Genomic DNA, 25681 nt, shown 5'->3' on the forward strand with positions numbered 1-25681 from the left:
TCCTCTCCCAGTCCACCAAAGATAAGAGGGTTTCTCAAATTCCCCTGTTTTCTGCCTGCACCGTTGCCTCCTGGTCCAAGCTGCTGCTTTATTTGTTGCTGCTACCTGTTGTGCTTGCTCTCCATTTCTCCTTGTGTAGCACTTTCTCTGCCAGACTCAAAATACTCGTGAAAGCAGAAAAGCACTGCCAAGTGCTGGTTGTGTGCTACAAGGTCAGATTGGTGAAAGGTACAGTAACAGGAAAAGGGCAAAGCTATTGAAATCAAGCCTTATGCAGAGGTTGGTGAGTAGGAAATACCACCCGGCACTAGGATGGCAGAATTTAAGGGTTTGGTGCTGCTTAGTGGTGTGTGATGTATCTCTTAGTGCAGACTAACGTGGCCATCAGGTCACTACTGTGGGTGTTTCAGTATTGGCTGATGACAGAAGAGAGAAAGAGACCACCCCATGCATGTTTGCCTTGGAATATTAGAGAACTTAACTTTTTCAGATATCCATATCTCCAGAAATTAGTTTATGGCCAGAGAACTGTGAGTATGCAGTCAGTCTGCAGCTGTGTCTGTGGGAATGGGCAGAGTGGAAACTGGTATAAACTGAGGCTTCTGAAGGTAATGGAGGGCTCCGTCACTTTAAAGATGATGGAGATATTTAGTAACTAAAACTCCTTCATGCTGAAAATGAAGTTCTCTAGGCTGACTTCTAAATAGAATAATTTTGGAATTTTGGATAAGTGCAAGGAGTGCTCCATAAATGGAAAAAAAAGACATCCACCAGATTGTCCAGGCTATCCTTTTTTTTTTTTTTTAATTGTTTATGATTACTCATTAAATGAAGATGAAAACAAGCTATTATGATATTTTTGAGCATTGCATAAGGAATGATATGTGGTAGCACTAAGCAACTGAAGCAAGTAAACTGAAAGTAGCAAGAAGAGCCAATTAGCAAGGATTCTGCCGGCTGGGATAGCGTGGCTGTAAAGGGCATAGCTACATGGGAGAAGTTATTTCTGATGGAGTAGCAAGAGAGCAGTTTGCTAGAGGAACCCTGGGGAGCAGAGCTGCCCACACTGAGTGAACTCTGAACACATGCATGTACTAGCTGAAGAATGGGATGAGAAATGAAACTTGAAAGGTGTTAGAAGATGGAGTGTGGAAGTACTGCATTATACTAAATGATTTATGTGCCATGTAGTTATATACTTTAAATATTTTAGGAACATTAGAAATTCAGATATGCCCTGAAGAGATCCCAGTTCAGATCTGTAGCTGGACACAATCTGAATGTAAATCAACCCAATAAATGTGCATCTTAATAGGGGCAGACTGAAACAAAAAGGCCTTGGAGAGTGCAAGGCTGAATAGATGCTTAAGTTGATGCTATGAAATAGCCGACTTTCAGAGTAGCTACTTGTACTTGGGAGGATTTTTCAACCTGATGGAACTATTTCTGGAATATTTGTATGGCAGGTTTTTTCATCTGGTGATGAATTCACCATCTACAAAAACATTGTATAACTTGATTAGAACTTTCTAATGCATTGATAGTTTTATGCACCATAACGGAACCTCTCGTACTGGAAAAGAATAGCCTATTATCAGATATGTGTGACATTATTTTTGTGTGTCATGGCAGATTGAGTCTACTGTGGTAATCAGGAGTAGGTGAGAATCTCTGACACTGGTGTTAGTTCCCCTGCACAAGAAATCAGTTAAAAAAACTGGAGATTTTTATCCTCCTGAGGTTTAAACAACTCAACAGGTTGCTATTCTTGAATTCAATAATCATCACAAAAGTTAAATGGAAAGCATCTATCTCAGAAGGAAAAAAGCATTCACTTTTCCTGAATTCCTTTTTGATGCAGGCATGTATTCAGCTCAGGCTCAGTACTGGTGCTGCACCTGGGGGTGATTTTGCGACCGGTGTGATGAGCCATTTGAAATGTCTGAACTGGTTATCCAGTGTCTCAATAAACACACACTGTTCACTTTTAAAGTTGTGATAAGGGTTTACCTGTGAAATTCTCCTTGTTTGCGCTTATCAAAACCACATAACCACTTAACAGAAGCGTGTGGGAGTTTTCTCTCAGATGGTTGAATTATGTATTAGTAGCCTTATTGTGTGTGATTGACGGGCTTCCTCACTATCTTTACCTCTTTCTTTTAAACTAATGTTCATGCATGTTTGTGTGTGTGCTAGTTCCTGTCATGTTTTCTGACTCTACAATGTTTATTATACTTTAGACAAATACCCCAGGGAGATTATGTAAAAAAACCGGGAGAGGCCGACTCTTTTTATAGCGACATGCCTCCTGGAGTCAGCACAAACTCTGCATCTAGTTCTAAGAAGAGGTCTGCTTTTCTGTCGCATTTTCAGATTTCTACCTGTTCCATCACCCATTATTCCATTAGTCAGAACATTTCATTGTTTTGCAGCAGGTTTGATTCTTTCTTCTTTCTTTGTGGAATGTTTGAAATAGCATCCTTTTTGCTTTGATTACTGATTTTTCTCCTGTATCCTAAGCTACTAATTATTATGATTAGGCTAGAATAAAAACGTTTTGCATTGTAAACAAACTTTGGTTTAATCAAATTTTCATCATCTTCCTGCTTGAGAATTGTTTTCAAGTAGACTGTAAAAATAATTGCTGGCTGAAAGAAAATTAAATAAAAAATCCACAACTTTTTAAATCACGGTCATGTAATCAAAGGAAAGGAACACTGTCTTGCTTCAGTAATGGTTATAAACATAAAATGTTAAATATAAATGTTATTTTTATACCTCTATTTGTCAGTGTCATTAATTCACTGTGTTGACCTAGACTTCTGCTGTCTCTTACTAAAGATGATAGTGCTTGCATTTTATTCCACTTACTAGACTAGTATACTAAATGGTCACCAAGCATTATCTTAGAAAATAATTCTACAAAGACTTTCTGTAGTTTTCAGTTTGCTGTCATGAGAGAATTAGATTTTGTCCTTGATCCGATTTCACTAATTCTGTTATTGTTCCAGTTGCTTAAAACCCCCAACATTTTAAAATGGAAAATTCATTGAAAAGTATTGAGAGTCATTGGTATTTGCTAAGGTCATGGTACTTACCATCCCTCTGCAGTTAGAGATCCTTTAATTATGAAAATCTCCAGCTAGCATTGTAAAACAATTTGTGAGAAGCACTGTGTCTAGGAGGGATTGACAGTCCTGAACTACTTCATAGGAAAACTGCAATTCTCAATTCTTGTCTCACTAAGCAGCTTATAACTGTGTAGTTGATGAAGCCCTTTTCTATGCTGTTATTTCAATGAGAGTAAAGAGAAGTGTATGGAAGGGACACATTTGCTATTTTGGCGTAGCTGCTTGATCCTATTGCAACTCCATTCAGTTTGTTCTAATGAATATGTTATTAGGAAAACTTTAGTAGTGATTAATTAATGATTTCTAATTTTTAAATTCAGTTTTTTAGATGTGTGGGTAGATACATTATTGTTTTTTTCAGGAAGCAAACATTAATCTTAAATGATTCAGTGTTTGTGTTGGAGAATTTTTTTCGTTTAGATGAAATTTTGCAAAAAGTCTTGGGAAAGCAAATTTTCATAGCTTCGTGTATCAGGTTCAAATACCAGTTAAGAAAAAATTTCTTTTTAAATGAATGTAATTTAATGTGTTTCTTCTTTCATTCAGTATCTGTGTTTCTTTTCATACTTCATTTATTTCATATGTCTCTGTTTATTATTTGTTCCAAAAAGCTAATGGATTCTAAGGTCTGTCTGTACTAGAGAGTTTTGTTGTTCCCCACTGCCAGTTCAGGTATGTTGTGCCACTGTCAAGTCTGGAAAAGTAAGTCTGACAAATATTCCATTAACACTGTGATACAGCTGACATAGTCCTTCCATTTTAATGCCCAGAGTGCTATTTCCTACCTTCTGAGCTGATTTTGATTTGCTCTGTGTGCCGGTATGGATGGCATCTCCTGGGAGATGTTAGAGTAGCTGGGCCGTTGGGTGCCTGGACTTCTCCATGGTGGAAAGCACTTTGAGATATTATTTGGATTCAGAGGGTTTTCAAGGATTAAGACATAACTTTATGATAACTCTTGCTGTTATGAAATAGCAAACACCAAAACCAGTATATAGCAAGATATTCCTGAACCTGGAAATAGACTGTGAGGGGGAGAAAATGTTTAAAAATCTGTCAGTGGATCTGTTGGTTCTCAGACCTTTCATGCTGTAATTAAGTTTCAGTTAATGAAACCCTGAGTGTACTTCACTGTGGCTGTGATTAGCCTGGTATTTTGGAAACTGAAGAGCATCTCTCAGATGCCTGCCCTCCAAGGAAAACAGAGACTGAAAAATGCAAGAGTATCCAGACTTAAAAACTGCAGAAATAGTTCCTTTAAGCAAAACTTCTTTGTAATAAGTAAGCCATCTATTATGAATTTTTCAACTTCCTCTTCTCTTTTGGAAATAATTGTAGATCTCATGGCAAACAGCCGAGCAGCAGCTCTAGTTCAACAAGAGGGAGCCTGTTGCAAAACCACACAGGTTGAACATCACCAACACACATCTCTGGCTCTTAGAGGGAATACAAGAGGAAAGAAAAACTTCAGTTTGCACCAAGCACCTTGATATAAAGACTATTTTTGGCTTTGAGTTTAGCATTAGAAGTATACACTGCAGCAATTGACTAATAAAATATTATAAAAATTCAAAATTATCAAAAATGAGGCAGAGTTACCTCTCCCCTGGCACTACCAGCTCTGGGTGGGAACATACTTATCACGGACTCCTGAGCCCCTGAGACTGGTAGCAGTGGGGTGAGGTAAGCTGTCCACGCTTTCCTGCAGCAGCACAAGGAGGGAGTGGGCAGCCTGCAGGTGGGATGTGCTTGACTGCAAGATAAAAAAACCTTGAAGTGAACACAGTTGGAAGAGCATTTTCCGTCTAGGAGCTGGGGCAGAACTGCAAATCCAAAGGAAATTTGGTGCATGCTGGTGTTTGTGCATTCCACAGACAACAAGTGAGAAAGCACTGCTGAAGCCTGACTCTTGAACATGGGCACACTGGACCACTGCAGAGACAGCTGCAAAGTGTAACTGCAGGGTTTAATCAGAAATCCTGGAGGCTCTGCTAGTGCAGACAGACCTTAGGCTGTGTTTTGTCACTAGCCTCGGGAATGTGACTGAACCACTGAGTTAACATGATGTGAGACAATACCCTTAACAATAACCGCATCTGAGCCCTCCTATTCCAGGTCAAATGGATTATCTCATTCCTGGAGTGAAAGGATCCCAGACACAAAACATATTTCAGACATTTGTGAGAATGGGAGGCCTAGGAGTAATTCTTGGCAAGGTAAGTGTGAACTACTGTGCTGGCCACAGTGGAAACCAGCCTATGGACCATTGCTGCTCTGCTGAAAGTTTAGCTGATCTTAAGACAGCAGCATGACTCCTTAAAATTGTGCTGATTGTTATTAACCTGGACTTAGGATTTAACAGCACCCTACACAAGTGCCTTTTTTTGCACAGTGCTTTGTCACATAGAAATGACATTTAATTTCTCCCACTCCTCCAGTATAAGCTAACATGAAGAAGAGAAGGAGGTCTATTCACTCTTACCAGCTTCTGTGATTTTATCAGACAGTGTTTAGTGTTTTTCTTGAAGTGTAGTGATTTTGTCAAATGAAAGCAGAAATTAAGGAGTTTTTTGCTCTGCACAGTTGCAGCAAAAAGTAGAGAAAGCTCACCTAAGAGTCTGAGGTAAATCAAGAGGGACTGACCTGTGACATTTAAATGGTTAAAGCTATTGAGGTAACAACTCTTTTGCTATGGATGCAAAAAGAATATACAGTTTGGCATGGGACGCAGGTGAGTTTCAAGTTGTTTTACTGTCTGTCTTTATCCTTTGATTTCTTTCAGGTAATATAGGAGGAAACAGAAAGAAAGTCAGAGGCAAAAGATTTTGGCCACGGTCTAATTCAACTGAGTAAGTCTGAACTTACAAAAGCAAAGCCAAAAAGTACAGTTTTCGTATTTGTGTTTTGTAGATGGAGATTAAGAGTACCGAAAAGTAGACAGTTGCATTTTTGCTCTGTGGCCCTTTCTGATTGCTGACTGTTATCCTGGTAAATGCTTTGGCTAATGTATTTTGACATCTTTTTGTTTATTCTTTAAAAATTAACTATGAATTTTCTTTTTTATGTAGGCTTCCTCACAGTCGTTCCTATAGCAATTCCCAGTGATGGTGGCAGCCTGCACCATCACTGCAGGCTTTTGTCTACAGTTAACTGCCATTGCTGAGTGTATCCTGGTTCAATACTGAGTTTCTGATAACCTATTTCCTACCCTTTTCTTCACCTTGGGTTGGACCATTGCAGAGTTAGAGATGTGTATCTCTATGTACCTTCCTGGAGGTTTTAGGAGAGGCATCTGTCTTCTTTGAGAGTAGCTTGAAGTTTGTCGTTATAAGCCTGAAACAGCCAGTCTGGAGCAAGCCCTGCAATAAGTGGATAATTAAAGTCCTCACCAAGTGACTGACCCCCAAACTTTTCCAGTATGGCTTAGAGCTGCTTGCTTATTGATTTATTAACTGAAGAGCCTATGTGTGCAGTGCTCCCCAAAAGGAAAGAGCCTTTCTAATGTACTTAAGCCTGCTGGTTCAGGCCCCTTTTGTGAGTGAATGGTGAATGGCTGGAAGCGTAATCTCTGGGGTTGTCAAGTTCTGGCCTGCTCTTACGGCACTTACACCACACAGGAGTGACCCCTTCTTTGACCATGTTGGCAATGACACTGCCCTTCCCCATGTCTTGAGTACTAACTTTGCACCTCTATGAGCAAATGGGCTTGATACCAACCCTGCTGGAAACTAATAATGCTAACTTCTCTCTGGGCCCCACTTTCTCCGGTTTGGGGAGCTTGACTTTGTTCTGAAACTTTTCTTTCACCTGCAATGCACTGTCTTGAGGTGAGTAGGTTCAGAAAGGTTCGTAGAGAAGACCCTGTGTTACAAGATACAGAAATAATATTTTGATGCATATTGCAGTTATAACATTACATGGTCAAAATGGCATGCAATGCCATTGGAACCAGAAATTATAGCCCTTGGAGGAGTTTATCTATCAAGAGTCCCTGTGCTCTTGGTCTTTGTGCTGATAAACTCTTTCTGAAATATTATTTTGCTCATTTTCTTTTCTCCTTGCATGAGACAGTTTGATAAAACCAAAATTAGTCTGACCAAACTGCCAAGAACACAAATGAGATATGCTCTGAGAACTTTGGAGCACTAAATAAGTGGGCAGAGAGATATTATGAGTTGGAAATATTTTGCCATGTAATTTTTTTCTCTTTTAAAGGTGCCCTTGATTTTCCACCTAATTCTCTGCTTTCCTTCTTGATGCTTGTTATGGTCCCTCAGCCCGGCAGCAGCCCTTGTGCTAGAGAGAGGAGGCTTGTACTTCCCAATGGCCATGCAGCAGCCTGTTGGAGATGAAGTACAGTGTGTGTGTTCCTGGGAGAGACCTGCCAGGCAGGAAAACACTCTTTCTCCTGATGGGGTCTATCCTGGACTGCACTCACATGGTTTGTCCAAGTCTCCTTGGCAGACCTGTCACCACTCAGAGAGAGAGAGCTCCCACTGAATGATCCACATGCTGTGCCAGTTCAGTAGGAAATGGAGAGAGTTGCCAAGGGCACATGGTGGCTCTGGTTAGAGGAGTAGCTTCCTGTGCAAGCAGAGAAAATTGACTGAAAATGATATAACTGTGGACAGCATTTACTCATTTAAGGAAAAAAAAAGCAATGCCAGCTGCTTTGAGGATGCCTCAGAATACATGGAGGCTTTTCCCAGACATATGGACCTTCCTGCCTTCTCTGGGAAATATAGAATAATACTGAAATCTGTTCTGAAGCAGTACTTGGAAAGTCCACCTATGGGGCCCCTAGAAGTCCAATGAAGCATACTTGCTGAATGGAAGAAAAGGGGTAACACTGTTGGTCTCCTGTTATTAGTAGAGTGTAGTTAACCACTAGAAAATTGGATTCATTTGTGCCATACCTTGTGCAGAATTCAGTTTCTTTTTTTTAGCAGATGCACACTAGTGCAGTTGCCTGCAAAAATATTTGGTGTATGCATAAGTCTGCAATAACCGCACATATTATGCACAGAGGTTTTTTTTTATACAGCCAAGCATTAAAGAGACATGTGTCATTAATCACAGAAGCAAAATTTCTTAAACACTGAGAAGGGTTTGAGGTCTGCAGCCCTCATGAGCAGCACTGGTGGGAGGTTTGCAAGCATTTTGGGCAGCTCCTGAAAAAGGTACAGCTCACAAGTTTGTGTCACCCTTGGACTAACATACATGAACAAGGCTTATGCTAAGTGTAGAGCTCAGTGGAGACTACTAAAGGTATTTTGGGGCATTTTTAATTGTTTCTAGATGTTTTAAAACAAAATTAATGTTCTTTACTAAAGGCAGATGGTTCATCACACATGGAAGGAATGCCAACAGGCCAAATGCTTTTTCAGAAATATGGTTGATGAAACAACCTGATAAAAAAGTTCTCTTTTAAAATCAGGAATTATAATGAGAGTTTTCTGAATAAGTTGATAGTTTAATTGGGAGCTTGTGTTAAAACAGGTTCCAGGGAACAGACAGAGATTCAGACCTTTGTTAATTTGCACGGCTTTTCCTATAAGCATTTGTCTTCCTCGTTGTTATAACTGATACGAACGTCTTTGGTTTAGACTTTCTATTATATATTGTCTTTTTGCAGCCGGGTAACCCATGCATCTGAGCCTGGGCTTTCTCTCGCCCACCAAACCCCTGCCCAAGGCATAAGCTCAGGGGGTTCTGACCACCCCCAAACAGGGAGTCTGGATCACAGGTCAGTCTCACCCACCCCTGCATTCTGGGCTGCCATTTTATCCCGTGAAAAGTCCCTTCCCTCAGTATACAATAGTTTCACTGTGGCAAAACACCGTGACTGCTTGGAGGTGCTCCTGCTGATGCAGCGCTAGCTAACCTTCCTCCTCACCGGCCTGAGGAGTACAAGTACTCTTGAGCCCAGGTCTTTTGCCTTGTTGCATGTTGCGCTACAAGCCAAACTGAGCTGTCCGTCTAGCTGTAGGCTTATGTGTAAGGACACCTTGTTTTAAAGCAGAATTTCTCACTGAAAGGAAATGCAGATTCTGTCCATTGCTAATGAACATGTGGCTGGAAAGATCAGCCTGAGAGCTTTCTAATGGTATCATGTAGTGGTCTGCAGTAACTCGAGTTTAACCTTTCTGTAACAGATGAATTGAGGTGGTGAATGGTGGTCTGTAATACACGCAGACCCAGGAAACCCTGTAACACGGTTGTGCAACAATTGCATGCTTTGATACCACATTACACTTTGTTTTCTAATACAGGAAGCCAGATTGGGAGTGTTTCATGGTTACCAAAAGACCCTTTCAAGTGAAAAACTTGAAGTCAAAAGTATTGCAGCAAGTACAAGAAAATGTGCAATTAAAGTCAAAGCAGAAGTTCATTAGTTCTTGGCGATGCTGGCATCGGCCTGTTGCTTTGATTGTGGCTCATCTGTTTTGCTGCGCTACCACTTTTGACATTTCCTTTCTCTTAAGATCCCGAGCTGGAAAGCATAAAGCACTCCCGATTCCTGATAAATAAGCGAGCTGAGGAAGCTACTTAGAAGCACTTGTGGCTGAGGGCGAGTACTTTCTGAGAGCTGTGGCTGTGCTTGCGCAGGGTGGGGAGGAGATGTTCCAGAGCAAAAAAGGAGCAAAAGAAGTTGAAAAAGTGCTGCTGCTTTTGTTGACAACATGGTTTGAAATATGGTGGGGGTTGAAAGACATGATTCGACCTGATTTTATTTATCTGAGCAATCCCTTGTGAGGCCTTTTCCTATGTGTGAGGTCATTGGAGTAAATCTAAAAAATAAGGGTGGCAAGAACTGGACCAGAAATATCAACAATAACTTAAAGAGGAATTTTCTTTCCCTTTTTCTTTGGTTATAATTTGTTTCCTATTTCACTGTGCTAGTCTCTGTTATATAAATGTGGTGATCACAAATAATCATTTAACTGTTGCCATTCGTATATAACAAGAAAAAATTGGACCAGGCAGACTTCTGTTTCTGCATCGCCCTTTTTTCTTAATGTGACAAGAGTGGGAGGAATTTGCTAATCTTGTTACTGAAGAAAATTTATTTTAAAAAAATTTTCTTCTTCCCTAGTAATTTACTGTCAGATAATTAAACATCTTTATTTCATAATTTTTGTGTACATAATATGATTATGCAGCTCAGACTTTTTTTCCTATAAAGTGTGGTTTTGGTATCAAGATTGCTTCTGTAAAATGTGAGATAACTCTGCAGCCCACCTCCATTAAAGCTTCTTGTGATCCTACCAAATTAAATGAACATTGAAAAATCAGAGGGTTATTTGCATATAAGTGTAAAAATTGTCACTGTAGTGGCAAACAATTCAAGCTTTTTAACAAACTGAGGCTGAAATTCATTCCTGCAGAAAGGGTCAAGCTGAAGATTTTGTGCTCATTTAGCAATTATCTTGCAATTTATTTTAGATGAGTGCAAAAATGTGTCTTTAACAAGCAAACTGCATGATTGGAGTCAAAATGCCCCTTCATCCTTATTCTGAGATCATGAGGAAAGTTAAACCATGAGCTTAATGCTGGCCTTCTGCATAGGAGTGAATTTTACCCTTAAATAAATGGTATATCCCAAAGAGTTTCCAGATTAATCAAACATATGAGTCTTGTTGTAGGTCAGATTTTCTCATGCAGTTGTACACGTTGCCTAGTCCTCACCCAACATTCATTCTGATTTATTTGCCATATTCACTTGCATTTTGGGGATGAAGACATCCTTGCTAAGCTTGTGCTGTGTGTTCTCAGATTTTCTATTCTTGTTCTTCTGCTTTCTCTGTTCCTTCCATTGCTTTCTGCAGGTATTTAAACCCATGGTTCAAAAGAGAATATAATGTAGCTAAGTGGGTAGAAGATGTGAATAAAAACACTGAAGGACCATACTTTAGGTATTTTGTAAATTAATTCTATAATTCTCATTTTTAAGAGCTGTTCCAGCATATACAAATATCTTGGGACTCCTACCTTGTATAAATCAATACAAGTTACTCTAGGTGCAAAGGGCCCCTCTTCTTTTGCTGCATTTTGATGTCTGTTTTTGGCTTCACGTGCAATTTACAGTTCTTTTTCTGAATGTTTTAATGAAGCCATTGAAAAGGGTGTGTGTAGTGCATGCGTTCCCACCATCATCTATAGCTTGTAGTAGCTTTTGCATCATTTTATGCCAAGTAGTGTTTTATGGGCATGAGACGTATTTATCACTAATAAAGTAGTATTAACTTAAATAGAATGTTAATTTACTGAAGCAAGTGGTTTCATAACACATTGACTCTACCCACTGTCTTATATAGTGCATACCAAAATTTAAATGAAAAAAGAATAAAAAGCAGTAGTATTTTACCCGCAGCCTACAATGAAATAATTTATATATTGTAATTGGAAAGCTAAATGTATGAGAATATACTCTGTACTCTAATTATCAAACTGCTAATGAATCTGTTACAAGTGCGGTAGGGTTCAGTCAAAAATATCACTTGTTTTTGAAAGGGAAAAGTGTGTATTATTTTATACATTGCAAGTTAAAGAGAAGAAGCGTGCATGAGGCTGGCCTCCCTTTTGGACATGAATCTGGAGACTGAGAACATTGCAGTAGGTTCCCAAAAGACACTATCCCACAGCCTAGACAGAACGACAAATCTCTGCATCGGCTGAAAAGATCAGCTAACATAGGAGAGAATGGAAGGCAATTTAAGACAAATAACATAAAACAGGAATGAAATCCAGGAAGCTCTAAGCTTACATATCAAAAATGAAGCTGAAAGAATTATAGAAACACAAAGAAAAGAAAGTAACAAGCAAAATCTTTAGCCAAAACATTGAAGGACGGTAAGAACAAGTAAATAGAATCTTAATAATTTTGCTACACAAGTAGACTTAATAATAATGCAAAAGGGCAGAAACATACACTAAATATGTCCAGTTGCATTTGGGAAAAAAATGTGATGGAGTTGTATCACAAGATACTAATGAAACTCTTTTTCCAATAGTAACAGTGGTGGACATCAAATATCGGGGTAGGAATTTAGTAATTTTTAGAACTAAAAATGTCCCGAACTCTTAAAAGACCATAAAATGGTTACTTTTTAAAACCATTTGTGTTTGCTTTCAGCACCTAGTAAATCACAGAATAAGCCACAGAAAAGCTTTCCAGTGAATAGGGAAAATGAGTAAACTCAAGCCTCTCAGTCCTGAACTTGGTCCTGAACAGGGAGTAAAGATCCCTGATACAAGAATGCAAGGCTTACAGGAGATTGTGATTGTGCCCATCGGTATCAGCCACATCTCTGTGTTGGTGCTTGGACATTCAGGCAGGAAGTATCGTGAGTCTGGTCATTTTAGCACTGAGATACAGGGTCAGGTTCTGGTGTCCACGGTTCATCAAGCATGTTCTAGAACTGGGGAGATTTAAGCCCAGTGAAACCGTAGAAAGGACTGCAGGGCCTCAGGCTGTTCAGTTTAATGGAGCAACTGAACACTTACCTGATCATGAAGTCCTCATAGCTGCATATGGAGCAAAATCTTTGTGGTGGGCCCTTTAGATTAGCAAACTAATATTGATAATGACCAAAGGTCACTGGAATGTGAAATTAGGCAAACTCACAGAAGAAATGAGATGTGTTTTTATTAGCAAACCTTTTCATAAAAAGTACCCTTTTGACCTCTATCGTTCAGGCAAAGTCAAGAGTTGCCCACCATAACCTAATCCCATATTTGTCTTTCAGGGTGTTTGTATCGGACACCCTGTGGTCACAATAAGCAAAGACATTGATGGAATTATGAACGTAGCACTAATTGAAAATAGGTTACTTTAAACGGTTTAGTTAAACAGACTTAAAATCTTGTGTGCACACTTATACTTTTGTTTTCATCTTTCAATATCAGTATATCACAATTTAGTAACTAGATTAAATTGATGAGAAGGTACCCTGCCCCTGAGGGTCTTCAGCTGTTACATTGAATGAGTCATTTTTCTAATTGTGTCTGATACAAACCAAGCATCTTTGGAATGTAGATGAGGATTAAGCTGACCTATGTGAGTTTTAAAAGCTGTATATCAGCAGAGATGAAACATAAATTAAAAATTTTACACCATAAAAGCTTACTAATCACTGCCCGCAGGAGTTAGCTTTAGAAATGAGAAAGCAACTAGAATAAATTTAGAAACCTGTATGTCCTAATTAAGTGAGGAAATCATAGGCAAGTATTCTGTGGGCACACTATGGAAGGCAAAGGATCAACTCTCCTGAGATGAGTTGCCATGCGTTTACACAAGGTTGAACTGAACTTTTTCTCCTTAAAACTCAGGTGCAATTTTGCTTAAGAACGGTGTGTCAGAACATCCCATGGCTGGGTGTTGAGCCTGAGCCTGCATAGTCGTTTGCAAACAAAACAAAGCAAATCTGGCTTGATAAACCAGAAAATCAGGCTAAAGTCAGACTGTCCAGCTCCATATTTTAGGAGTCACAGCCCTATATTAGGAAATTTACACCAGGTGATTGGCTGAGGAATATTTTTTTTAATCGTCTTTGATTTCTCCATTCTTTTCAAAGGAGTTGTCAAAGTAACATTACTGGTTTGCTTGTTTCCCTGTAGTTTTAGGAATAATATGCTGTGACTAGTTGCTGCTGTAGGAAGAGTCGAAGTAGAATGAGGAAAAAAGACAAAATGACTTCTTACAACTTCTTACAATTCCTAGGAATGTTGCAGATTTTTAGAAAATAGAGATATTAGTTATTACAAAGATTTTCTGCATCTGCTTAAAAAAACCTTTATAAATCAGAATTTGTCTTTTTAACACCTGATGTTCTAGGTTTTTTTTCTGGTCTACAAGTCTGATGACTATTTTTATATAATTACTTTTTATTAATGATAGTAATAATAGTAGCTGATGGTGTCTCTGATGCCAGAAAATTCCCAGGTGTGGAATTCCTATCTGTAAGAAAATAAGATCTGTGAAGAAAAATCTCATTTTCCTGCTCAAAGACTAGTCTGGGTTTTAATTTTGCGTATGTGGTGGTGCATCCCCCGCCCTTGCGCCAGGCTACACTGCGATCTGAGAAATGCTCGTGCCAGGCTACACGCTCGTAACCCCAGCAATAAACCCAGGCAGGAAGCCTTTTCCTGATTTTGGCTTTGCTGCAAGGGATGTTATTTTATGAATGTGCTATGACTGCTTATTCTTGTTACTGACAATTACAGTCACTGCAATTACTGCACAGGCTGGCCTTGTGAAATGTACTTAAGGATTACTCAGAATTCTCATTGAATCTTGAAAGACTTGGGAGCCATGTTGGTATCAGAAAACAAACTGCCAGAATCTCCAGATGTGGCATTTCTGTAGATAATTTTAAACAAAAAAACCTAGAAGGCACCTTCTGAAACACTGAGCTGCTTGCATTTGATTTAGTGCAAATATTTACAGTAACTTATATTTTATTAGGGTTGTTTAAATATAAAAATAGTTTACAAGGAAATTATTTTTTTTTAGATGGAGACCCAGAGCACATAACTAGAAGGAAAATGGCCATCCCATGTCAGAAGCGCACTAAGAAGGGACATAGAAGGCAGGAGACAGCAGGCTGCCGTTTCCCTCCTATTTTAATGGGCTTTTGTGTCCTCGATTTTTTCTCAGCTCCTCCTCAGCTCCATTGCCTTCCTCTATGAGCATTCAGCTGAGGCCAGAGCTGTGACCAGCCCCTATCTACCCTTTTCTTACTGAGGCAGTTCTAGACTGTGCTTCAAGAAAAAAACCCACAAAACTTTTCCCTATTACAAGCAAAGCAAAATGACTGTGTTGGCAGACAATGAAAAATATGCCTATTGATGTCGGTAGGATCTAGATTTAATTTCAAGAGTTAGGGAGAAGAATTCATTAAAGTATGTGACTTCTGGGGCACTGATGCGCAGTTCCCAAAGTGGTGGCTCAAGCCATAGCCATTGTCTCTTCTTCAGCCACTCCTGAGCCTCCTCTCCCCTCTGCTACTGCTCTTTCTGAGGACCTCTGTGCACATCTGTGGCTTTTAAAAGGAACTTAATTTAAAATGTTTAGCCACACCAATGTTTCTAGAAAATCCTAACTTCCTAATGTAGGATAATTCAGGCTGATGATGCCCTACAGAGACCTACCCATGGCAGCAAAGGTCAGGTTAGGCTGACAGTATGTATATATGGTCTTGAAATGCTTTCACCAGGTTGAATATTAATTGAATTTCACTAAAGTATTTCCGTCTGGGGAAGAGATTCAATCACAGTTTATGAATATTTCATATCAGTCATAGCCACCTGCCTTGAGTTCAGCTATAACACTCAAAATTGCAAAATGTTTGGTTGTGTGACCAGGTGACACATTTTGCACTGTTTCTTTTGGGCCAACATCCCTGTTTAGGTGAAGAGAGGCAGAACAGGCAGCCTATGGCTGCAGGGTGTCTTCCTGCTGCTACAGTGTTTTGTTGTGAATCACAGAGTGGTCTCACACTCTTAGTTTCACCTTCCAGAACAGAAAAATAGACACAAAGTGGCTACTGCATCTTGCTTTCTATTCAGAAATTAGATTTTTTTGTAGCACGTTGAGGTGCATGGCTTCATTTGGGGGTGGCAGTTAAACATCTGAATCTCTGTTGTGGTGTGTACTGGTTTCTTGTATAAGTTTTAGCTGGAGGCAACATTTGGCATGAAAGCTAATGGATTTGATTACAGGAGAACTAAAACCCTAGGGAAAGCTAAATGGATCCCACCCTTGACCAGAACTGCCAAGTTTTGCCTACCTTTAACCCCAGCATTACCTGCAAGTGTCCCTGAATGCTGTCTCTCCATCCTGTAAATGAGAAAGGTCGTGACTGGCTCTTTCTCATTTAAAGTATATGTAAATCTGGGATACACAGCACATACACAATTGCAGGGCTTAACCTGAAAGGCGATCAAAACCGCCTCAAACAACTACATTTATCAGAGAAGACGCATTGTAAGATCTGTGAGCATACTCTGAGTCCTTTGTGTTCACAGTAGTGGGCACTAAAGATGACAATGTAACTCTGTAGCACATAACTCTGTAGCAAAAATAAGTGGTGAGGCCCTGTGAAGGGAGCGCAAGATCATTTCTCTAAGTGTGCAACTGCATTCTGGATGTATTCGGCTGTAGCTTTGCAGGTGCAGGTGAACAGCAAAGTGCACATCTGTTAGACATGGCAAACCACAGTTGAGCAGGCAGTGCCAGGGGGGTTGGAGAAGAAGGATGTGTAGGAAGCCACACTGGAGGTCTGGCCTTCAAAATCTTTTGAAAAGACAGCATTGTGTTTGGGTGCCTGACTAAAGGCTCAGTTAGAGATCCTGGTCAGAGGACCTGTTTGTGCAAGGAAAATGTCCAAGATGTCCCATCTTTGGGGGATTATTGCTCCTTCCAGGATCACCTGCTCAGACTGATGGGCAGGTAGATTGGCCATGGCTTTTCCTCTCACTGTAGCCTTCTCTTACTGTGTTTAAAACACAAAGAACCTGTGATGTGCAGGAGGTGATGTTGTGCCTGGTTGTGGTCCAAGAGATGGAGATTCCTTCATTCTTCATGCCACCTCCTAGCTGTTGGTACCATTATAAACAGCTTTCTGATAGGGCTTTCCAAGTCACATCTCACAACACCAGTTCCTTGTTTCTAATATCCAAGTGCATTGTTATAAATTTTAATATGAAAATTTTAAATTCTGCTGCAGCTGTAGGGCAAAATTTGTGAATAATTGGATTACTAATAATACTTAAAATCTGCTCTCCTTATTCCCACCCCCCTTCCTCTTCTTATTTTTAAAATTCTAGATCCACCAATAGTTTATCAGCGATTGTTATTAGTCCAAATGTGGGCAGACATGAGAGGACTTGTATGGGTAGTGAACAGCAGGGCACTGTTGAGAACGTTTCCCTGTTGTTTTTTTTTTTAAATTAACCTCTTTTCTTACATGCAGTTTGGTGCCCAGATCTGTGATGCTGGACATATGAAAACCTTGTTTTATACTGCAGTAACTGTTTCAAGTTCTTTTTCCTGAAAACATTAATGTATGTCCACTTCATCTTAATGGGTGATCAAAGTGCATGTACTGAAGATGTATGCTTCCATGTGTGGATAATTGTACCAACCCAAATCTTTTAAGTGCTGTTGAACTTAGAGGCTACCACATGAGTCATTAGAGGATCATAAGCCAGACTGGAGAGCTCTCCCTGTTTAATTTCCATTGACACCTTGTTGCTCGTGGCTACCATCAGTCATTGTTTGTATGGGAGGCAAGAGAGTGTGATGTTGTAGGGAGCTGCAGACACAACCAAATGATACACTACTCCAGAATAAAAAATACAATTATTTAAAAGTAAATAAATTTCACTTAGTAATAGAGATACAAAACAATTCCAGACACAAGAGTCCCTGCCTTGTCTGTAGTCCTCTCCAGATGAAAGGACCTGATCCTCTACATCCCAGAGCCAGGCATGTGGGGCTGTCTGCCAGCGGTCACTCCTGTGATTCCTTGGAATCAGTGATGTTGGCAATAGTGCTCATCACTGGGGTCTGCAGCTGCACAGCATGCTGCAACCCCCTTCTACATTTGAGGGACTTGGAAGACCTGTCTGTAGGGACTGAGGGAAATCCTTCATCTTCAGGGATGCATTAAACTCAGAAGATAGTAGGTAGTGGTGTTCAGGGAGGGTCTGGGTGATGTGCCTGCACTAGTGTGAGGCTTCCCTTGGTCTGCATAAGAGAACAAGGAGGCCAGGGTAGCTCAATTTTTCTACTTTGAGGATTTTTTTTCCCTTTTATTCTGCCCAGATTTAGAGCCTCTCATTTAGATAGGATCCTCTTAAGTGGGAAAAGTGCAGAATCTCAAAACAGAAGCATAATAGTTTTTCTTGGGTATAAAATTTCAGTCAATAATGTGCTGCTGCCTTATTGACATGAAAAGAATGCCTTTCATGTGATACAAACATTTACTTGCTCCTGCTTACTCTACTCACCTTGTACAGAAATGCTGATTGCCATTGACTAATCAGTCCATTTTTGTATATTCTCATCAGACTCTTTCTTTGGCTGGAACAATATGCACTGTATGATGCTTGCATGTATAATAATTTGTTACTAGCACTTTGTATATGCCTTTGTTACTTCACAACTAACAGTTTGGCCTCTAAGTGCATGCATTTGTGTAATTTAATGTGTTATAAAAATAATAGATTTATTTGCTATGTTTGTATCAATATAAATACATCCATAAAGACGCTGATAATTACCATTTAGTCACTGGCAGAAGATGTTGTTCAGCTTTTATTTATACAATTACTCTTTCTATTTAGGCCTTATAGTATCTTTTAGGTCTGTATTTATTCAACTGCAGATTTGTTTTATTAATTTTATAATTAATAATTACAGTACTGTATAAAACAGTTTAAGAAATCCTTTTTGTTATGCAATACAATTCTAATAAGAAGTAGCAAATTTTATTTTTTCTTCCAGTGTTCCTGAAATCTATAAATACCTTTATTCATATAATGAAATTATTAGACTTCTGATGAAGCAATTTTATCCCCCTGATTGAGACAATAAAAAGCTAAATACTTGGTTCTGAACCAAGCTTCAGAGTAATGGCAGTTGCTGTTGCAGTGCTGGAGTGCAAAAGCATCACATTTATTTTGTCTGTTTCAACATCTCAGGACACTGTCTCCTGCAAAGTCTCCATCTTCATCCACTGGATCTATTGCTTCCAGCAGAAAATATCCTTACCCGATGCCACCACTTCCTGATGAAGAGAAAAAAGCCAACAGGCAAAGTGCCAGGGTATGTATCCCTCTTCTCTCTCCATTTCGTCAGTGACTTGATTTACTGGTAGTTTTTTGAAAGGCAAGTGAGTAGATCAACACCTGTGACTAGCAGTGAGAGCAAGAGTGGCATTTGATTTGCACCCTGAACTTCTGAAGCTGCTGAAGGCTGAGCCTCTGGCAGTCATTAAGGCAGCCTCGGTGGCTGTATTTACAGAGAGCTGTTCAGGTTACTCTTAAACCTGCCCTGAAGCTCAGATTTCACTACTTTTCTTATTTCAAGCTGAGAGAGTGCCTGGGGCAGCCTTTGGGGTGCGGAGGACAGGCAGCCGTGGAGCAAGTGGTGTGTCTGGCTCTCCTTCCTTTCCCCTTCTCCCAGCAACTCTCATTCAGGCTGGGGGATAGCTGGTTTCCAGCTTTATAGAAAAGTAACAAAGTTCCTGTTATGTAGCATGTGGAGGGCTTGCACCAAGCCGTTGCAGACCTGGAGGGACTTCGCTGCTGCATGACCTGAGCCCCACCCTGACACCCCCAGGGTGAGCAGGGACCGCTGGAATGCATGGTGGGTGGACTCTCCATATGGAGAGATTTCCAGCTACTCCAAAAGGCAGTGCTAGCTCTTGCTTCCTTTATGTTAATTCAGACATAGCAGGTATTTGAATAAGCAAAAAAGCCCTGAAATTTGCTTTAGAAGTTTTACTTGTAATACCTTTGGTTCATGTTGCTGATGCTCATCACTGTTCTCTGTCCTCTTTTGTCAAGAAAAAAAGGAGTGGAGTGATGCTGAGGGAATCTGCAAGCTGCTACTCCTGGTGCTGCTCAGGGCAGAAAGTGTGTGAGGTGCAGCACAGGGTCTCTCAGCACAGCTTGGAGGCCAGGCTTTACTGATGTGTCTCAGCCCTGGAGCTGCTTTGGCCGCAGCTCAAACCCACAGCAGAAAGTCAAGCTGTTCTGAGCAGAGTTAGGCAGAAAAGAATGGGAAATTATGTCTACACTAATATTAGTTAGTGTAACTGTAAGGTAAAAGCTGTCTAATACAAGTCTGATGCTACACTGACATTTTTCCTTCAAACACTTTGCACTCCCAGCCATGGACATTTACTATGCCAACTGCAAGTCATGCTAAAGTGCTTGAGACTGTCTGCTGACTTTGTGGTCTGAACAGATACCCACCAGAGGCTGGGACGAGACCAAGAGCATAGCCTTGGTAACCCAAGTGATTTAAATGCAGTTCCCCAAACAAGCTCCTTGCACTGTTTGGGTAACAGCCTGTTTTATCTTGGTGTTCAATGTGTGTTTGTGTTCCTTTTCCCCCTCTCCAGCTATGGGAGACGTCCATCTAGCTGCACTGTTTTCCTGGGGTCACATCAGAACTGTTTACTTTGGATTTTATAGAAACTCAGCATCACTGAGTCATTGCACATTCATCTGCTCTTCAGACAATTTGAAAGATCAACAGAGATGCCCGTGATCGCAGTGAGAACTTCCTCTCATCTGGAAGGGAAAAAAGCAGTCTTTTTTTTTTTTTCTTTTTTGTTGACTAGTATTTTACAGATTTGATGAACAACCAAAATCATAACAATTAATAGAGGATAATTAGCCCGGATGTGACAAGGCTATGCCACATGATGACAGATACACTTACCTAGAATGCCAACTGCAGTCCATTTGCCAGTCCTGAATAAGAGAGGTGTTTCTCTGTTTTGTTGCAGTCCCGAGTCAGACCAAAATGGAACTGGGAATGTGCCTCCCGGAGAGCCCAGACGATGTAAACTTGTACGCTGTATGCATGAACCTTGTGTTCTTTACTTTCCACATGTAAGGGATAAACAACATGCTGTAGTAGAGATTAGCATGCAGGAGTAAGAAATATAGGATTTTTTTTGTGACAGGATTTCAAGCTTTGAAAGGCAACTATTTGACACAAATGTCAAACAAACAAGGATCATATCTTTTTTTTTTACCTTACATGTTTATAATCTCAATATACAGATTGTATATATGTAAACATTTGATAATGTCAAAAATAGCTGTTATATGTAAGTGTATTTTGCCAAATGCCTAAAGAAACAGTCATGACTAACATCATCACACTTCAGATTTTCTAATATTACGAGCAGACATCTTTGGAAATACTGAAGGTACAGTACTGTAAAACTGTGTCTCTCAGAAACTGGTGTTTGACCAAAATCTGTACTATTTTTAACCATCTTATACTGTCTTGACAATCTCAATTGTACAGTAGACTGCAGAAACCGGTACAGCAGCACTTTGTCTTAAATCATCGTAAGAGGAACCAGCCAAAATCCATTGTTCAGTGAGATGAGCACTGTATCCTCTCACAGGTGTAAAAAAGAATGATTTAGCAGACAACATAGTCTTTAAGTCATGTGCAGCCCAAACTTACTGGACATTTGGGAATACTTCTAAGTAGTCAGTTCAGGATGTGGTGATGTGAAGTCTGTCTGGTGAGAGTTGCTGTGTATTTTTGATAGACCATTTCAGACACTGTTTTAGATGGCAAGGCATAGCTTATGAGAAGTATAATGATTTCACTGCACTAGATAATAACAGTGCTGGGCAAGTGGCCAGTTTCATTGCTGTCTTTTAATTTTTTTTGTTACCATGCGCTTGAATGCTGTGCTTGCTGCCCCTGAAGACCCCTTGACATTTTTTGGGGCATTAAATTGAGTACAAGTGAGTTTAGCCTAAAAAGAACAGGGTGGAGGGCAACAAACCCTTTACCATGGAGATGTTAATCTCCTGAGTCAGTGGATTGTTATATTTCTAACACCTGAGACTTCTAAAGGTTGTTGTAAAACAAATATCTTCCATTTGGGAATTTTCAGTTAGTAAAGGAACTGGACCATATTAAATCAATGTATAATTCTCTGGCTTTCCAAAATTGACCGATTCTTAGCTTTGGGTAGCACCATTGCAGAATAAAACAGCTGACTCTGTGGTGCAGTTGAATACCTTGCCCAACAGCAGTATGATCAATTAGATATTATTGTAATGGGAACATCTATGGTGTTTCTGAATCTTCTACCTCTTTCATGTATTTCCTTTAATAAGTGACCCCAACACTTGCAACCTTTTAATATATTTTTTTAACTTTTACGTCTCTCAATAAAGTTAGATATATTAAGATTAAACTAAGAAATGTTTAAAGATGTCAGCAAGTGTAAAGTATGTAAGATTTTTAGAAGCACTATATTTTATGATTAGGCTGTATGTTGGATTATGGCAAAATATTGGCTTTGGTGTTCAAATGATTTTCCTTCACAGCTGACGGGTTCTGGTAAGTATTTTGGAAAAAGACAAATGTGAGTGCCATTGGGTGCAGACAGACCATCTGGAAGGAGCCAGTCACTTGTAATTGCTTTAGGAAAAGGTTCTGAACTTTTTTGAAAGGTAAATATCCATCAGCACTGAAGAATATTTTTGCAAAGATTTGAGTGTAGATAACTGGATTAAAGATAGTTGGTAGCATATAACTCATGAAATTAGGGTCTCAGCCATAGTAACTTGAAATCAATATGTCTTTTATTGATTTCACTGGACTTTAAGCAGGACTCTCAAGAAGTTTACCCACATTAGGACATTATGCTAACCCTATAGCCACTGTGTTACTCTGTTCCCTGGAAGCTAGTTTTCCCTCCCATATTCATATCTTGTCTTCAGTAACTGGACTGTTCATCATGTGCCTTTTATGGTATTTGTTTGGATACAGACTGGTGTGTTATTTTGAATAATTCTGTTAGATTTCTGTGCTTATCTTATGTTTACCACTGTTAACTCTTCCCTTTCCTTTTTGCCTTACCAAGGAGCAGCAAGGTTTGGCAGACAGAACTGGATATAACATACTGGCTCTTTGTGCAATGTTCATAGCTTCTTGTTTTGCGAACAAATGGCTCTCCTGACTGTATTTTCAATGTAGCGTGTACTTCCAGCTACTCTTTTGTTTTGGTATAATTTGTTTGTAGCATATGATGGTACAGTTATGTGTGTAGTGTACCTTTAACAGTCACCTTCAAATCTGGAAATATGTAGTGACTGGAAGTCTAGTTATGAGCACTAAATTTAAGTTAAATAAATATTGACTTTCGCTTTGGTCTAGAGTGAGAATATCACAGGACTTGGGTTTTTGTAAAATTCTGCTGCAGAGAATTTTCTGTCAGGTTGGTAAGTTGGGAAACCTTGTCGTTGCACAAAACCTGAACTGGCAGGGCTGTGTGAGCCTCCCAAGCCACTGGAGGTTGGAGAGAGAAGTTGTTTACTTACAATCTGTCATTTCCTACTTCTAAAATGTAGTGTGTTGGAAAGCTGCCAGATTAATAACCTCAAAGATTGCAAATATTTCTATCCACTATAGTTAGTTACACTGGCAATAGCAATATAAAATTGCTGCATAATACCTCATCCAGACTAAAGTAGAGTACTTGTCACTAAGATAGCTCAGTGATTTTGACTCATTGAGACTCATGCTTTTATTGTTTTATTTTAATTTTAATAAATGAACTAGTTCTTGCCAGCTACACTGCAGATGCTTGTTGAAGTGGGGATGTTATCAGTTTTTCTCAAATAGAAATAATTGTTCATATGAGCATAGGACCTGCAGGATGAGTTATAGTTGGCTTTAGGTATTTCAATGTGGGAGAAGAATCTTGCATAATTTATAATGAAATTAATATGACTAACTGATGGAGACTGGAAAATGCAGATCATATCCGAATAATAATGCTGCACAATGATGCCACAGTCTAATAAGTAAAAATTTTCCTGCTAATATCTGTATTTGTTGATTCAAAAACTTCAGTAATCTCAGGCAATATACCAGAAATGGTTGTGACTGATAATTTATGTATAATTTTGTTATATTTAAGTAATTAGATTCAAGGAGATTGTTAATTTTGTACAGCCTACCTTTGCTTAAGTTGTGAACTTAAGCCATTACTTGCCAGTTATCTGATTTGAAGTGTGACTTTACTTTGAAGATGGCTTCTTCCAAATGATTTAAGAGTTTCTGGTTTATGAGATGTTGAATCTGCTGAACTGATGCGCCCATGAAATAATTTTGATTGTGCTGATGAACAAGTGGACTTCTGAGCTATATCCTGAATTAAAATCAGAAAGAAATTGTGTCAATAGCTAGTGTACTGAAATCCTCTTACTCGAATCCCTGTTGGTGATTTGGACTGATTGGTCTTGTCAACACTTATGTGACAACTGGTTTCAAAATCAGAGCAAAGAATGGGTACCTACAATGCTATAGACATGCATATACTAGAAATTCTGACCAAATTTGCAGTAATTTCATTAATGAATTGGTTAATGAATAGGATAGGATGTAATGTGAAAGAAGGATGAGACTTCATAATCCTAAAGGATAACCAGTTAGCTCTTAGGACTTGTGAATCCCATACATAGCTGTTGTAAGCAAAGTTATTGCACTCCAGTGTAAAACTCATCAAGCTCCTGTTCTCTTCCGTCCCCTTTCCACTCCTACTGAAAAGCATTTTCATGAATGATTTATCCACTAATTTCCTCTTGTGTGAGTTGGCCGAGATCAGAAAGCTGCTAAGTTGGTCACCTTATTAGGAAGAAATGCTTCACTGTGAGGGTGGTGGTACACTGGAACAAGTTGCCCAGAGAAGTTGTGGATGCTCCATCCCTTGAATTGTTCAATGCTAGGCTGAATGGGGCTCTGAGTAACCTGATCTAGTGGAAGGTGTCCCTGTCCTTGGCAGGGGGGCTTGGAACTACATGATCTTTAAGGTCCCTTTCAACCCAAATCATTCTATGATTCTATGATCTTTTGCTTTTGCTATAGTGTAGGTGATGGCACCTCACCTCTTGTGCAATTTGCACTGGTGTGCTTGTTTTGCCTTAATTTTCTTCAGAGTAGCTGGTATGGGGCTCTGGTTTGGATTTGTGCTGAAAACTGTTGATAACATGGGGAATTTGTTAGTTATTGCTGAGCAGTGCTCGCACATAGCCAAGGCCTTTTTTACTCCTCACACTGCCCCAACTGTGAGTGGGCTGGGGGTGCACAAGGAGTTGGGAGAGGACACAGCTACAGTAGTGATCTCACCTGATCCAAGGAATATTCTATACCAGGTGGCACCATGCTCAGCTATAATCTAGGGGGAAGGTTGGCAGTGGGGAACCACAGCTCAGGGACTGGCTGAGCATTGGTTTGTTGGTGGTGAGCAATTCTTTTCATTTGCATCACTTGTCTTTCTTGGGTTTTATTTCTCTCTCAGTTCATTTCCTTTTCATTATTTTTTTTACTACTACTGCTATTATTTCATTTCAATTATTAAGCTGTTCTTATGTTACCCCATGAGTTTTCTCACTTCTGCCCTTCCAGTTCTCTTCCCCCATCTCACTGGAGTGGGGGGTGAGTTAGCAGCTGTGTGGGGCTTAGTTACTGGCTGGGGTTAAACCACAATGACAGCTGGTAAAATCACTTGGTGGCTCAGCTATCCTGTGTCTTTCTCACCTTCGCATTGTTGAAGGCTAAGCCTCTTTAATCACCAAGTTTGTGAACCTAAAAGTTGAGCTGTTTCCTGTTTCTCTTGCTCCAAGGCTGAAGATCATTCATTTCTTTAGCTAAACTATTTGAGTATGAGTGTAACTGGATAACAGTGGACTGTTCGGACCACTGTTATCAACCACAGTGTGAGGTTGTTTGCCTCATTTTTAAAGAACTTGAGCATTTTGGTCTCTGCTGA

At 39.7% G+C, this 25681-nt stretch overlaps 1 protein-coding gene across 5 annotated transcripts in view; it reads left to right on the forward strand.

Annotated features, from left to right (window-relative positions):
- The window catches only part of ADAM22 (ADAM metallopeptidase domain 22), a 128538-nt gene extending 104446 nt beyond the window's left edge, over window positions 1-24092 (forward strand). For 2 of the 5 annotated variants that reach the window (XM_027639442.1, XM_027639444.1), the window contains 4 exons: window positions 5247-5347; window positions 5914-5980; window positions 8767-8877; window positions 9404-10949. In XM_027639442.1, the coding sequence (XP_027495243.1) occupies window positions 5247-5347; window positions 5914-5980; window positions 8767-8877; window positions 9404-9662 (538 nt within the window). In that variant the 3' untranslated portion in view covers window positions 9663-10949. Of the gene's footprint in view, window positions 1-2240; window positions 2349-5246; window positions 5348-5913; window positions 5981-8766; window positions 8878-9403; window positions 10950-18839; window positions 18964-20266 lie in introns of those variants that run through there. The other 3 variants (XM_027639443.1, XM_027639445.1, XM_027639446.1) reach the window with 3 other exon arrangements.
- Window positions 24093-25681: the final 1589 nt, after the last annotated feature.

This window comes from Corapipo altera, unplaced genomic scaffold, assembly GCF_003945725.1.
Source record: "Corapipo altera isolate COAL_440 unplaced genomic scaffold, ASM394572v1 44, whole genome shotgun sequence".
NCBI lineage: Eukaryota > Metazoa > Chordata > Aves > Passeriformes > Pipridae > Corapipo > Corapipo altera.